The 12,868-nt window shown below is 58.8% G+C and overlaps 1 protein-coding gene across 2 annotated transcripts; it reads right to left on the minus strand.

Moving 5' to 3' along the window:
- PITX1 (paired like homeodomain 1) lies at positions 1-11,322 on the minus strand. Of its 2 annotated transcripts, XM_033096395.1 has the most exons (4): positions 10,937-11,322; positions 5,193-5,426; positions 2,681-2,913; positions 6-701 (listed from the first exon to the last, which is right to left on the minus strand). In XM_033096395.1, exons 2-4 carry the CDS (start codon positions 5,356-5,358, stop codon positions 159-161), a joined length of 942 nt encoding a protein of 313 aa, XP_032952286.1. In that variant the 5' UTR covers positions 5,359-5,426; positions 10,937-11,322; the 3' UTR covers positions 6-158. The 2 variants fall into 2 exon arrangements, with proteins under 2 accessions (XP_032952285.1, XP_032952286.1); XM_033096394.1 differs by lacking the exon at positions 10,937-11,322 and having other exon boundaries at positions 1-701; positions 5,193-5,674.
- Positions 11,323-12,868: the final 1,546 nt, after the last annotated feature.

The raw sequence follows: 12,868 nt of genomic DNA on the forward strand, positions 1-12,868 counted from the left end.
TTTTAGAGGGCTGAGTGGGGTCCGGAAAAGCAAACACAAAACCAACCCGGAGGGAGGGGGAGGGGGCTGCGCAGGCGCGAGGCCCGGGCGCGGCGACCGAGGCCCCGCGTGCGTGCTCCGCCCCCGCGCCGTGCGGCACGCGTGGCCGGGCTGGGCGGTCAGCTGTTGTACTGGCAGGCGTTGAGGCCCGAGGCCGGGCCTTGCAGGCCGCCGTAGCCGAACGACGAGTGCTGCTTGGACTTGAGCCGCAGGCTGGCTAGGCTCGAGTTGCACGTGTCCCGGTAGACGCTGTAGGGCGAGGCGGGTGTGCCATACGGGCAGGCGCCCGGGGTCATGGCCGAGTTAAGCGAGGAGCCGGTGAGGTTGTTGATGTTGTTGAGGCCCGAGTTGGGCATGCCGGGGACGGCTCCCGGGCCCATGCTTGACGGCATGGTCATGGAGGATATGGAGCTCGGTGCCGAGAACATGGACTGCGACGACAGAGGGCTCATGGAGTTGAAGAAGGTGAAGCTCTTGGTGGAGAGCGGCGCTGGCGCCAGGCTCTTGGCGGCCCAGTTGTTGTAGGAGTAGCCGGCGGCGTACACGTCCTCGTAGGGCTGCACCAGGCCGCTGAACTGCGGCACGTAGCCGCCCTTGCACAGGTCCAGCTGCTGGTTACGCTCGCGCTTCCGCCACTTTGCTCGCCGGTTCTTGAACCAGACCTGGGGGAGGGGGACAGGACAAGGGTCAGAGCTGCGGAGGGCGGGAAGGCCCCTTCACCTCCATCCCCCACCCCCAGCCCTCCACTTCGCTTCCTTCTGTCCGAGGAGCGTTTCTTTCCTTCCATAATTCCACCTCTGCCTTCTCTCCATAATGGTTCCTTCCCTGTCCCCTGAAAATAGTAGTCTCTTCCCTTTCCTGATCTGTATCCTCTTCCCCAAATTAAATCTGTTTTCGTCTCCTAATACGGATCCTCTTTTGTTTTAACAAATATTCGTTTTCTTTCTTCCTCTCTCAACCAGTCCAGCGATGGCCTTCTCCCGCAAACGGGTCCCCATCTATCTCCTAACTATACCATGCTTTTTCTTCTCCCCCGAATACGAAAGCCATTTTTCTTCCCTGAAACAGGATCGTTCTACTTCCCCCATTCTTCAGTCTGTTTTTCATTCCTCAAATGGTCTGTTTCCATCTTTATTGACAATATTTGATATTCTCATTTCTGCCCCAGTGTTTATTTTCGTTTGGTCCACCTCACTATCTGAACCGCTTTCTTCTCCCTCTAACAGTCCATTTGCTTCACCCATTTCAATCCTTTAGATTCTTGCCTAAATATTTATAGTTTTTCCTTCTTTCCAAATATGTGATCTTCACTGTTTCTCTTAAATAGTTGATTCTTTATTTTTCTCAAATACTTGATCCTTTTGCTTCTCCCTTAAATATTTAATTTCTTTCCTGCCGCCTAAGTATATGCCAAATATGTTTCTCTGCAAATATTTAATTTCCTTTCAGTTCTTACTAGTTTCTCTCTAATCTCCCTCTCCACTTTCTCCCACAAAATTTAGTAGGAACCTCTTCTTTCCCCACTCCTGATCCTTGCCAACCCTCACCTATCCTCCCACTGCATGCCGTCTACCCTCCCCAGCCCTCCTCCAGCCCTGGGCTGTTTCCTCAGCTACTTGTTCGACCCTGCATCTCAGCCGTCTCCAGTTTCCAGCACTGACATTGCCTGATTCCAACCCTACCCCACCATAAACCTGGGAAGGATTAGTGAGTTCAGGATTACTGAGTGCTGTCTTCACTAGTGTCCCATCGGGCTGGCCGGCCTGAATGGGGAGGAGTGAGAGATGGGGTTACAGCAGGGAGTCCAGGTAGGACTTTGGTCTGGCTTGGGACGTGCTCCCAATATCTAATTAAATATTTGTGCACCAGAGAAGAAATGATTCTCTTGCTGCTCTGGCAGGAAAATCTTGCTTTTTTGGGAATTAAAGGGTGAAGAGAGAGAGGGTGCTTTCTGATCTTGGTCGGAGACCTTATGTCTCCAAGGGGACTCGATCTGAAGGTCACTCATCCACCAGAGCTGCCCCCCCCCCCCACCGGACCCAGCCCTAGGAATTAGGGAAAGGGCCTAGCTACTGAATGGCTGAATGGCTGGGGACGAGTCAGGTGGAGAATTCCAGAAATTTTGGAGAAGCAGGCTATGGATGGACCACTGCACCAGGAAGCTTTGAGACCCCCAAGCCTAGGCACCTTTCAGGCCTCTCCCAGGCTGCTAGGCAGGACCTGCCTTTCCCTTTCGTTTTCAGGGGAAGGCGCCATCAACCCCGAGGTCCCTAGCAGCGGGGAGTGCTCTGCGCTGTCTCGGGTGGTCCCATCCGAGTGGGCCCTGGGCTCTACAGGGCATGAGAAAGTCTCCTTGGGCCACAGGTCTTTGGGTTGGGGCTGCCGTAGCGCCCGAAAGTCAGGTAGGATGCGGGTCCATGGGGCCCGAGGGGCAGCAGCCCAGGACGGTAGTGGCCAAAGGGCCTGGCAGCCACAGGCTAGACCCAGGGCTAAGGTGGAATCTCCCACGGTGGAGGAAGGGAGCAGGTCTGAGTGATGGAAAGGAGTGAAAGCCTGGGCGCGGGTCTAAGATTTCGAGTGCTGCGGCGGAAGGCCGGCAGCCGTCTGCGCGGGTCCCCTTTGGCGCGCCCCCCGGGCTCACCCTCACGCGCGGCTCGGTGAGGTTGGTCCACACAGCGATCTCTTCCCGCATGCTCATGTCGGGGTAGCGGTTCCTCTGGAACGTGGCCTCCAGCTCTTGCAGCTGCTGGCTTGTGAAGTGTGTGCGTTGCCGCCGCTGCTTCTTCTTCTTGGCGGGGTCCTCTGCACCACCGCAGCCCGCGCTGCCCGCACCGCTATCCTCCGGCCCCTTGGGTTCCCCGCTGCGCTCCTTCTCTGAAGCAGGCAGGACGGGGCACCGGTCACCTCGGGCTTATGCCCTTTTGTACCCCGTCCCGGATCCACCGAACTGCCGACCAGCAGCGCCGGCAGCCCTCCCTCTCACAGGGGCCCTGGAATTGTCCCTATTGGGAAGAGATCGCTGGGTGCCTGTTTGTCAGTAGTCACCTCTGGTCTGGCGTGGCCGGGTGAAGAGACCAGGAGCAGGAGCTGTGGGCCTAGGTTCCTGGAGGGGCAGGGCCTGTTCTTGCAGCTGCACTCAAGCATGAGCCCTACTGCTAATGTCACTCACAAGGGTACATTTTTGAAGAGCCCGACTAAATCTGAGGAGGTCTCTGCTTTTCTGAACGCGGATCAAATCTTTCTAGCCTGAAGCTAGCGAGTCGGTTGGAGCAAGAGCCAGGCAGCCAGAAGGGCCTGCACCCCTTCTGCTTTCTTCTCCCCAGGATAGTGTGGGAGCCCCACTGGGCAGGCAGCACACAGCCGGGTTCTCTGTCTCAGCTCCAAGCCTCAAGTCCCAAGGCCCAGCAAATTTCTCCAGCCCAGGCAGCCCAGAGGGACAGACTCTGTCTAGGTGACCTGGGTTCTAGCCTGTGTCCTTTGAAGCTACACAAAACAATGCAGTCATAGAAACATTGAAACATAAAAAAGAAAGAACTTTAAAAACAAAACACAGAAGCCCAGAAAAACTCACAGCTCCATGCCTAAAAGTATAGAAAAGGTCACAAAAGCATAGAAAAAGCAGGTAGAAACACAAAGCAGATGCAAATTAAGTAGCCAAAAACACACCCCTAACTAAATACAGTGCTGTATGTGTATAAACTCCAGGCAGACACAGGCATTTACTTCTCTGGGATTAAAACAAAAAAAGTAAATAGCTTTTTAACCCTTTCTCAATAATGTCCTTCTAGAGGTAATTTTTAAATCCCAGGGAAATACAACACTATAGTTAGATAACTTAAATTACCAAAATAACACCACTGTAAATGGATTTTGAGAAACTCCCTGAGAAATGCGCCATTTTGGATTTACTTTTAAAAAATCTCCCGAAGAATAATGTTGCATGTAAATATTTTAAATTCCAGAGAAATATACCTAGTTAGTAAGTCTTCTATGTCGAAAAATGCAGCTAAAAATTTAAATTTATTCTCATAGACTGAGTTTTAAAAAGCAATCTATCTATCTATATATATATTTCTGTGCGTTTTATAAATAAAAACCAAGCAAAGGCCACGCTTAAAACTTTTGAAAACAAAAGTACAGTCCAGCGTTGATTGCTTTTTAACCAAGCAAACAAAACCTTTCAGAGAAAGTTACTTTAGGGATGTAAAACAAAACAAACGGAGATTAAAAACGTTTAGAGAAACACTCAGCGGTGCATTAAAAAAATGAACGTATTAATGGAGCCCAGGGCCCAGGGAGTGGGGAGCTCGGCGGCCGCGCCGAGTTAGGATGGCAAGCGCGGGAGCTGATAGGGACCCTTGAGGCCGGGCTGGGGATCAGCCGCGCCACTGCCCGTGCAGCCCACCCGGCTACCTAGCTGGTGCAGGGGAGAAAAGCTTGAGCTCGAACAATAAGGCAGCGCGGAGCGGAGGGAGACTTGCCGAAGCCGAGTCAGAGCCCTGGCTGGGCGGCCTGAGCGCTCCGGCTGGATTAGGGGGTCCTGCCCGGAGCCGGCCGCGCCCCTTGGCCCGCTTGTCCTTGCAGTCCTCGGTCTACAAGTCTTCTTTTTCCTTGAGGTTTTTTCCTCTCTCCCCCGTTTGCTTTTCTGACTTTTCTTGCTACTTCTTCTCTTCCGTCTGTCCCTCTCAATCTGTCACCCGCTGTCTGTCGGCGTGTCTGTCTCCCTTTCTGTCTCTCTGGGCACTTTCTCTTGCCCGCCGCCCCATTCCCTTCTCAATCTGTTCCTCTCCTTCCGTCTGAGCGGCCCTCTGGCACCCAATTGCACAAACCCTAATTTTCCCCTGTTCTATTTGCTCCTGATCAAGAGGTGCTGTCAGTCTGCCCCTCGGTTGTAGGTTCGTGCAGCTGCCGGTCTCTTGGCGCGTGGGGACCGCGTGGAAATGCCTTCGTAAAGCCCTAAATGACCGCTTCATAAAGCGCGTAAATTTCTGCGTTCGCCGTCAGATGGAGAATGGGAAAAGGAAAGGTCCTGACGCTCCTGGGGCGTACAGAGAGCCTGACTGCGCGGCGCGGACACCAGGCCCCGCTCCCGACTCCCCGCGCCCTGCGCCCCAGCATGCCCTGTGCGCGCCTCGCGGGGGAGCGGCGCTTACCTGGCAGCTCCGTGTCGGACGATTCGCTGGCGGAGTTCTCCAGCGGCTCGCGGGGGTCGGCGGCGCGGGCCAAGTGGAAGGCGGGCCCCATGTCGTGCGGCGGCGGCGGCGGCCGGAGCCCCTCCGGTAGCCGCTCCAGGCTCATGCCGCCCTTGAAGGCGTCCATGGAGGCGTGGACCGCGGCGGGCCCTCCAGGGACCGGGGCTGGGCGCGCCCGGCCGCCCTGGCTGCGACCTGCGGGGACAAGAGCGCAGCGCCTAAGCGGCAGCCCCGCAGGGCTGCCCGCGCCCGCAACGACGCCGCGCCCGCCCCATGGACCGCCCGGGGTTGCGGGGCCAGGCGGGCGGTAGCAGCAGCGGTTTCTCGCGCCCGACTTCGCGCTCCGCGCTGCGCTCCCGCCGCTCGGGCCTCAGCCGCCCGCCCGGCCCCGGCTCCCGATCCGGGGCCGGTTTCTAAGGCTCGGGACCGCGCCGGCAGAGTCTGTCTTAAAGCGACAGCGCGCACCGCCAGGTTCCAGCAGTCCCTGCGCCAGGGGTGGTGGGTGGGGTGGGCCTGGATGGGAGGGGGCTGGGGAGGAGGGAGCGAGCGAGAGAGCGAGCGAGGGAGCGCGGGCGGAATCCAGCCCCGAGCTGCCCGCGCCGCCGCGCCCTCTCTGCTGCCCTCCCTCCCTCCTTGCCTCGCCCGCGCCCTCCTCCTCCGCAGGCACCTTCCCGCCGCCTCCCCGCCCCCTTTCCCCCCCACCCGGCCTCGCCGCGCCTCTCCCTCCTTCCCCGGTGACACACCGAGTTCTCCCTCAGCCGCACAAAAGAAACGCGTCTGGCCTGCAAGTCCCGCGCGGCTCGTGCCCACCTCAAGCCCCAAATGACTTGTTTCGCTCAGGATCAACTCCTGTCTGGGCCGCCTCGAAGTCCCCAGCCCCCTGCGAGAACAGCCCAGAATGAGTGAATGTTCACGGAGTAGGATCTCACAGAGCAGGATCATACCGAGCGGGCACCTCCGAGCCAGCGCCAGGGCAGGGGCAGAGCCCGGGGCGTACTGCCAGCTCCTAGCTGCGTCCTCGTTGAGGGGCCGCTGGCCCCTCCTTCCTCGGCCACTTCTCTCGGGACCTGAGCCCGGCTGAGTGACAGCAGCCTGTGCTCTAATGGGCCCCCGGATGCTGCCTCCTAATTAGCTTGGACCCTCTCCCCCAAGGCTGCTTCTCAGGCCCCCGCCTCTGCACCGCAGTCAATTTTCCGGGATTGGGATAGAACTGATGGCTTCTAATCAGATGAAACGTTTCTGTTGGCTCCAGGCCTCTGGCGAGTGCAGCAGGAGACCCCAAGAGCCCCGCCAGGCCCCGCAGCCTTTTCTGTAAGGCTCTCTTCTCTTGTTTTGTACCTTTAAGTGGCCAAATGGGCCAGGCCAGTGCCTTGGCAGCCACCGGGTGGGCCTCTGCCCCCTTCAGGGCAGGTTTGTAGCGGCCTGGGGCCTCCACTTGGGCTTCCCAGAGCAGCAGGCACAGGCCTGGCAGGCCAGGTGACTGCAATTTCCCAACCCTGGGCCTGCCGCCCAGGAAGCCTACGGTGGAGCTTCTCTCCTGGGCACAGGCAAAGACATTCCCCTCCCCACCCCTAAGAATGATCCCCTCCAGTCCTCTTACTTCAGTTAAGTTTGTTGAAGGATTTTGCTCAACAATTGTTAACTGGCCCTGAGACCTCAAAGTCTTAAGCAAATAGGTGAAGGCTGGGGTGGTAGGGTGCGACCCTGAACTGTTCCTCTGCCCACTGCTGGACCCGACTGCCCTCTGCTCCTCACCTGCTGACCAGTTCCACCAGATAGGAGCAGCACTGCCCTACTCTCCAGGCCCAGGGCCTCCCCCAGGGCCCAGTGCATCCTCGTCTCTTCCTGGAGGTCTCTGCTTGGGACTGAGCATGCGGGCTGTCAGCATCGGGATGCTCTGCCTTGAGCCCTCACCCGGGCTCCCCATCAGAGGGAGGCCTCAGGCTGAGCTCCTCGGTGAGGACTGGGGGGCAGGGGCAGGCGCAGGCTGGAACCAGACCTGTCTCTCACTGCCTCTGCCTCTGCCCAAGGCCCACCCTCTGGGCCTGGCCCACTCTCACTTGGTGCCTGTGAGCACAGAGGGCAGGGGCTGAGGCTGAGGCTGAGGCTGCAGCCATGACTTTGGCTGGAGGAAGCTCAGTGACTCCTGCCCTTTCCTCCCAAAGGGAAGTTTCTCTTAAACTGAGACCCCCCCAGGAAGAAAATAGTCTTGGTGTGTGTGTGAAGTATGGTGGCCCAGCATTTGCTATCAGCCCCATCCTTACCACAATTTTTTTTGACTGAGTCTCCTGAAGCAGCAGATGTCTCCTTTCAAGGAGGTATCCAAGTGCTGCAGAACACCAAGGAGTGCCCGTCCACACACTACCATTCATATGGCTCCCTTATGCCCACAGGACAGCGTGCCACCCAGCTTGTTGGGTACAGACAGGACATGGGAGCATGCGCACACATCCACAGACTGCATACCCACACAGGTGTGCTGTGTACACAGCGACACACATACTGCACCCATACGAGGGAGTGCTGAGGACAGTCACATATGTACACACAGCCAGGACTCTGGATCCCGGGACACTGGTGATGTTTGGCACAAAATCTGGCTGGTAGGGCATAGGAGATGTGTTCTAAGCCCGCCAAGTGTCAGGCCAGGGACTCTGGGTCCCAGGACACTGGGTCCCAGGACATGGAATGAATGGTACGCCTGTGGGCACCCAGAGGCTGAGGATCACAGCTCTTCACTCCTCAGAGGCTCTAAAGGGTCAGGACTTCCATGGACGGGGACTCTTTTATGACTCTGCAGGTCTAGCTATTCAGTCTGAGGGGCTTGCATCCCTCATCATTGATCCATTTGATGCAGTGATTGAGCACCTGCTGTGTTCCCCTCTGGCCCCAAGCCTCTGATAATGACCCAGGCAGTCACAATACTCCCTATATTTGGAAGTCTTGATGCCTGCTGTGTGGATGGAAAGGCCCTCAGGCTATTGTAGGTGAAGCTCCATATCTCCAGGGGCCCTGAGCCCTAGAGAGGGGCTGACACTATTGGGAACTTCCCTGGGGAGTCTGTTCTGCTGGACAGGTAGTGCGGAATGGGGTGGGGGCACGGCGAGGAAGTGATGGATAAAAAGGAGGCCCTGGCCTGATCCTGGGTGTTGGCTGGAGAAGGGACCAGGGCACTCTCTCTCTGCTTCCCCAGCCACACCCTCCACTGGCCACCATCCCAGGTAGTGTAGGGGCTTCTTGCACTCTCACAGATAAGTCACACCAACACACAGAACAGGAGGCAGCTCTCTTTCAGGAGTAAATGTAGGGGTCCAGTATTCCCCTGGCTTTGCTGTGTGACCTTGGGCAAGGTTTGACCTGCACTGTGCCTCAGTTCCCCTGTCTCACATGGGACACAGCAATCCCTGCCTTCTGCTTCAGCCTCCAGCCCGCTTGACGATGGGACATGTGGAGAGGAGGGAAGGGGGCTTACTGGGGCTGGAACCATGTGCCCCAGTCTCCGTGGCTCCAGGCCACACAGAGTTAGCGATGATTTTGTGACTCTCAGGAAATTTGGGGCTTAGAGTCCCGGCTGGGCTGATCAGAGAGGAGCCTGGGCTGTAGTGGGGGTTGAAGCGTCACCACAGGGACCCTTCCTGAGGCTGGTCTCACTCAAAACAGACTCTGTGTCCAAGAATGCTTTCGTCATTTTATTTGGGAAGGGTGGTTGGAGGGTCCTCATGGAGGGCATCCTTCCACCCACTCATGAGGGTACTCCGCCCTAATCTCTGCGCCAGAATCAAGGGATTTTAGGAAAAGGGAAGGAATGTGCCATGGCTTGCCCCCCACCCCCCACGCCCGCTGGGGCCATCCGTGACTCTGGGACATTCCAGCCCTAAGCCTCTTAGGCCGTGGGGAACTTCAAACTAGAAAACCCAGTTTTGGGAGTGCAGACGGGACCACCTACTGCCTTCCGCCTGGTTTTAAGACCCCCTCCCCAATAAAAAAGCTTTTGTTTCTTTGAATAGAAGCAATTACTGGGTGAGGGGAAAAGAGGTACTCAGGTAGAGGCTGGGAACAATCTTACTGGATTCTTTAGGCTTCAGAGGACCCCGGCCTGAAACTTCCTGTCAGTTGGGGTTCCCCAGCCTGTCCTGGTGGGGAAAGAGCTGAGAAGTATTCAGCCAGGTTGGCTAAATGGGGCGGAGATGGGAGCACGGAACTCAGAACGCTCAGTCAGCAGCTGGTAAGGGCCCATCGCTCTCTGGGCTCACAGCTCACCCCAGTCCAGTGGTCGCTATCTGGTTCCCCAAAACAGCTGAGCTGATAGGAAGAGAAGGCTAGGGAAGTGGCAGGGGCTGTCACACACCTGGGGAGCAGAGGGTCAGCTTTTGCTACCACGGTCTCCTCTTCCCAGCAGCCGCTTTCCTGAGAGGAAGGCACTCTGAGCCTGGCTTGAAGGTCAGCAAATACCACCTCTGTGTCCTAGAATCCAGGTAGCCTGGTCTCCATGTCCCCGTCCACCTTTTTAACTTTTCTGAGTAGAGATGAGGAGTCCCAAAGCAGTGAGGGAAGGGCAGGGGCCAGCAAGTCCCCTCCTGTGCTGCCCCTGCTGCCTGTAGCTTTTGCCATCACCCCAGACCTGTGTCCTTGACCAAGTGGACAGCAACCTGGAGTTGCCTTCCCTCTGGCCCTGGTGGCTGTCAGAGACCACTGGGAATGCCAAGAGAATACCCGAGCCTTAGTTTCTCAGAAAAGTGGACACAGATAGTTTAGATTAAGGGAATCCCTAAATCGGAAAACCTCGGAACAAGGATTCCAGCCTGGGATCCCCATTTCTGCGATGCCGCCCACGGGGCCCTTGCTTTAGCGCGGCCCAAATCGCTCAGATTCAGAAGGCTGCTCAATTTCAGAATTCCGGACCCGGGTCTAGAGAAGCGGCTGCGTGCTTAGGCTCCCTGTGTCAACCACTGCGCCCTGAAGAAGCCGCGGGGATGTCTTTATTGGATTTGCGAAGAGCATTTGGGGTTTCTCTTAGGGTAAGGAAAAGCCCGACCCTTGCCGGCGAGGCAGGCCGCCGGGGGTTGGGGCGCCTCCAGCACTGCGGTGGGACGTCGGGATCCTCGGCGAAGAGCGCCGGGACTGCGGCCCACGTCTGAGGCTTTTCTGCGGCATAGCTGCCGGAACGAACGAGCGAACGAATGAAGCGGTTTCGTTTAGGAAAAATACCCTCTTGACACGAAGCTAAGGCCGAAGTCCCTCGGCGTGCAGAGGGGCCAACGCTTCCGTTCGTGTTGGGGCCCCTTTCCCGGGCGCAACGGGGAGCGGCGGGTGGCCCTGTCACCGGCCCTTTCTCCCGGAGGTACCCTGCGGCCCGCGCCGCCACGAGGGGCTGTGAAAGACATGCAAGGCTATGCCCTTCGCAGGGCTGGGGCCCGCGCCCCTGAGCCTGCTGCCCTTTTGGGTTACCCGGAGCTGAAGCGTAGGGTGTGCCCACCGGTTAGGTGAGGTAGCGCCCGGTGATGGCAGCTGTGACCGTGCGCTTGGCGTAGGAGCGAGCTCCTCGCGCTGCCTCGATGGACCCTGGCCTTCCGCGCGATGTGCTTAGTCCCGCTCCACTGGCTGGTCCCTACATACTCGCGGAGTAAACAGCACAGAACTCGGCCACCACCTCCCTGCGCCCCAACACTGCGGAGACCCGGCGCCCCTAGCCCAACAACTCTTACCCGACCCGGGCTGCGCTGCGTGTGCGGCTCGTCGGCTCCGGGCTCGCTCGCCACGGACTCCGGCTTAGGTTTCGACTTCGGCCGGGTCCCGGATCCAGCTGCGTCCCCGGCTGTGCGCGCAGCTTTGGTCCCCGCTGGTTCGCTACATCCCAGTGAGCAAGGTCCGGGCTGCCTCGGCAGGGCCCGCTCCTCCTGCCGCCGCCACCCGTCGCCTGCGGGGAAGGCGGGGACACGGGCCTGGGAGGCGGGAAGGGGGGAGGGGAAGCGAGGCTCTTGCCTGGACCAGCGGGGAGGGGGCGGCGCGCAGTCCGGCTGGCTAGGGGTCCGGGCCTCCCTCGAGGCGCAGGCAGGGGTCGTCGGCGTGGCTGATGGCCGGGGCCCGAGGACGGCGAACGCAGCACAGGACAGCGTTCATGGAGGAGGGGCCCGGCCGCATGCGGACGAAGCCACGGCGAGTCCTGGCCAGGCCCCGCGTACTTTCTCTCCCTTGGGCTCAGTTTCCCACCTGGCACGTGAGGGGCCGAGCCCGACCAACGTTTAGTCCGGGTCTGGTCGGAGTTTCCCAGGGTCCTGCCAGGTGACGGTCAAGCCGGGTTTTGCGATTCGACCTTTTCCCCTTTCTGCGGGAGGGAGCTGGTCTTGCAAGTTGGCAGGGAGAGTCCTCGGAGCAGAGCTTGGCTGCCAAGGAGGTTTGAGGACAGACCCCAGGGTTTGTGTGTGTGTGTGTGTGTGTGTGTGTGTGTGTGTGTGTGTGTGTGTGTGTGACTGGGGAGGGGCAACTGGCCGACCTGCCCTGCTAGGAGGATTGCCCCCCTCCCACATCCTCCTCTCAGGGGTTGGGCTGACGAGGAAAGGGGAGACCGACCCCACAAGGACAGACGCTTCTGTAACCCCTCGTCCAGCCCCTCTCCACACCCTCCAGCGGTCGCCCTGCTGGCAGGCCCTCACACTGGAGAGGATGCAATCCATGTGGCCCCGTTGTCCTGTCCCTGGCTGGTGGCCATTGGGAGTTGGGCAGGAATGAGGGGGACTGGGTGCTCTCCAGGCCACCAGGTTCTCCAGGACTGCCTATGACCGGATAACCCGGCGGGAAGCCTTGTGGGGGAAGCAAGCGGTGGAACAGGCTCCTGCTTCCCCCAAGTGCCCAGTGTGAGCCTGGGCCCTGGGACGGGACAGTGGGTCTGCTGGTCAGACTGTCAGGGGACGATGACCTTCAGGTTCAGGAGTGTGGGGCCTGCCCGCCGGAGGCTGCGGTGCTCCAGGGCGGCAGCTTTGGCTCAAGGTGCCGGGAGATGGCAGTGCGGCGGCCGGGCATCAATGTTTCATGAGGTGCCGTCATCGGTGGCGCCTCCTTGCCTGGTTCTCACCAACAGCTGCTGTGAGAGGCCACGGCCCCCGCGCCTGCCCCAGTGCCCTGCTCACCCGCGCCTCCAGGGCCACCTGGCCCGGGAACAGGATGACCCAGGACCCCCTCCTGACAGCCAAAGCAGAAGCCTGCCTGACCCAAGCTCGGGAGGCTTTGGCGCTCAGATCGAGGGTTGGCCCCTGCACCCTGCCCTGCTGTTTGGGTAATCCACAGCGTCCCCTCAACTCTCAACAGTGGGAACACCTTTCCGGTGGGTGTGTGTGGCTTGGTGCACACAAGACTGGAAGGGTTAAGAGCTGAGTCCTTGGCTCCCGTGATTTCAGACCTGGTCCCGGGGTGGCAGAAACACAAGCTTGGAGCTTGCACTTCAGGAATTCTAGCCTCTGCTTCTCCTGCTGCTACGAGGGCTGTTTTATGTGAGGAACTGGTCTGTTGGCGGGTCTGGCCCAGAGCTGCTAAGCTGAGACTCTTCCGACCTTGTCTCAAGCAGCTTTCCCCTCCACACCCCAGGCTCCCGGGGCCTCTTCCGACATAATGCAACTGGACCCTTACTGTGTATGGAGGGC

Source organism: Rhinolophus ferrumequinum, chromosome 24 (assembly GCF_004115265.2).
Source record: "Rhinolophus ferrumequinum isolate MPI-CBG mRhiFer1 chromosome 24, mRhiFer1_v1.p, whole genome shotgun sequence".
In the NCBI taxonomy this organism is placed as follows: domain Eukaryota; kingdom Metazoa; phylum Chordata; class Mammalia; order Chiroptera; family Rhinolophidae; genus Rhinolophus; species Rhinolophus ferrumequinum.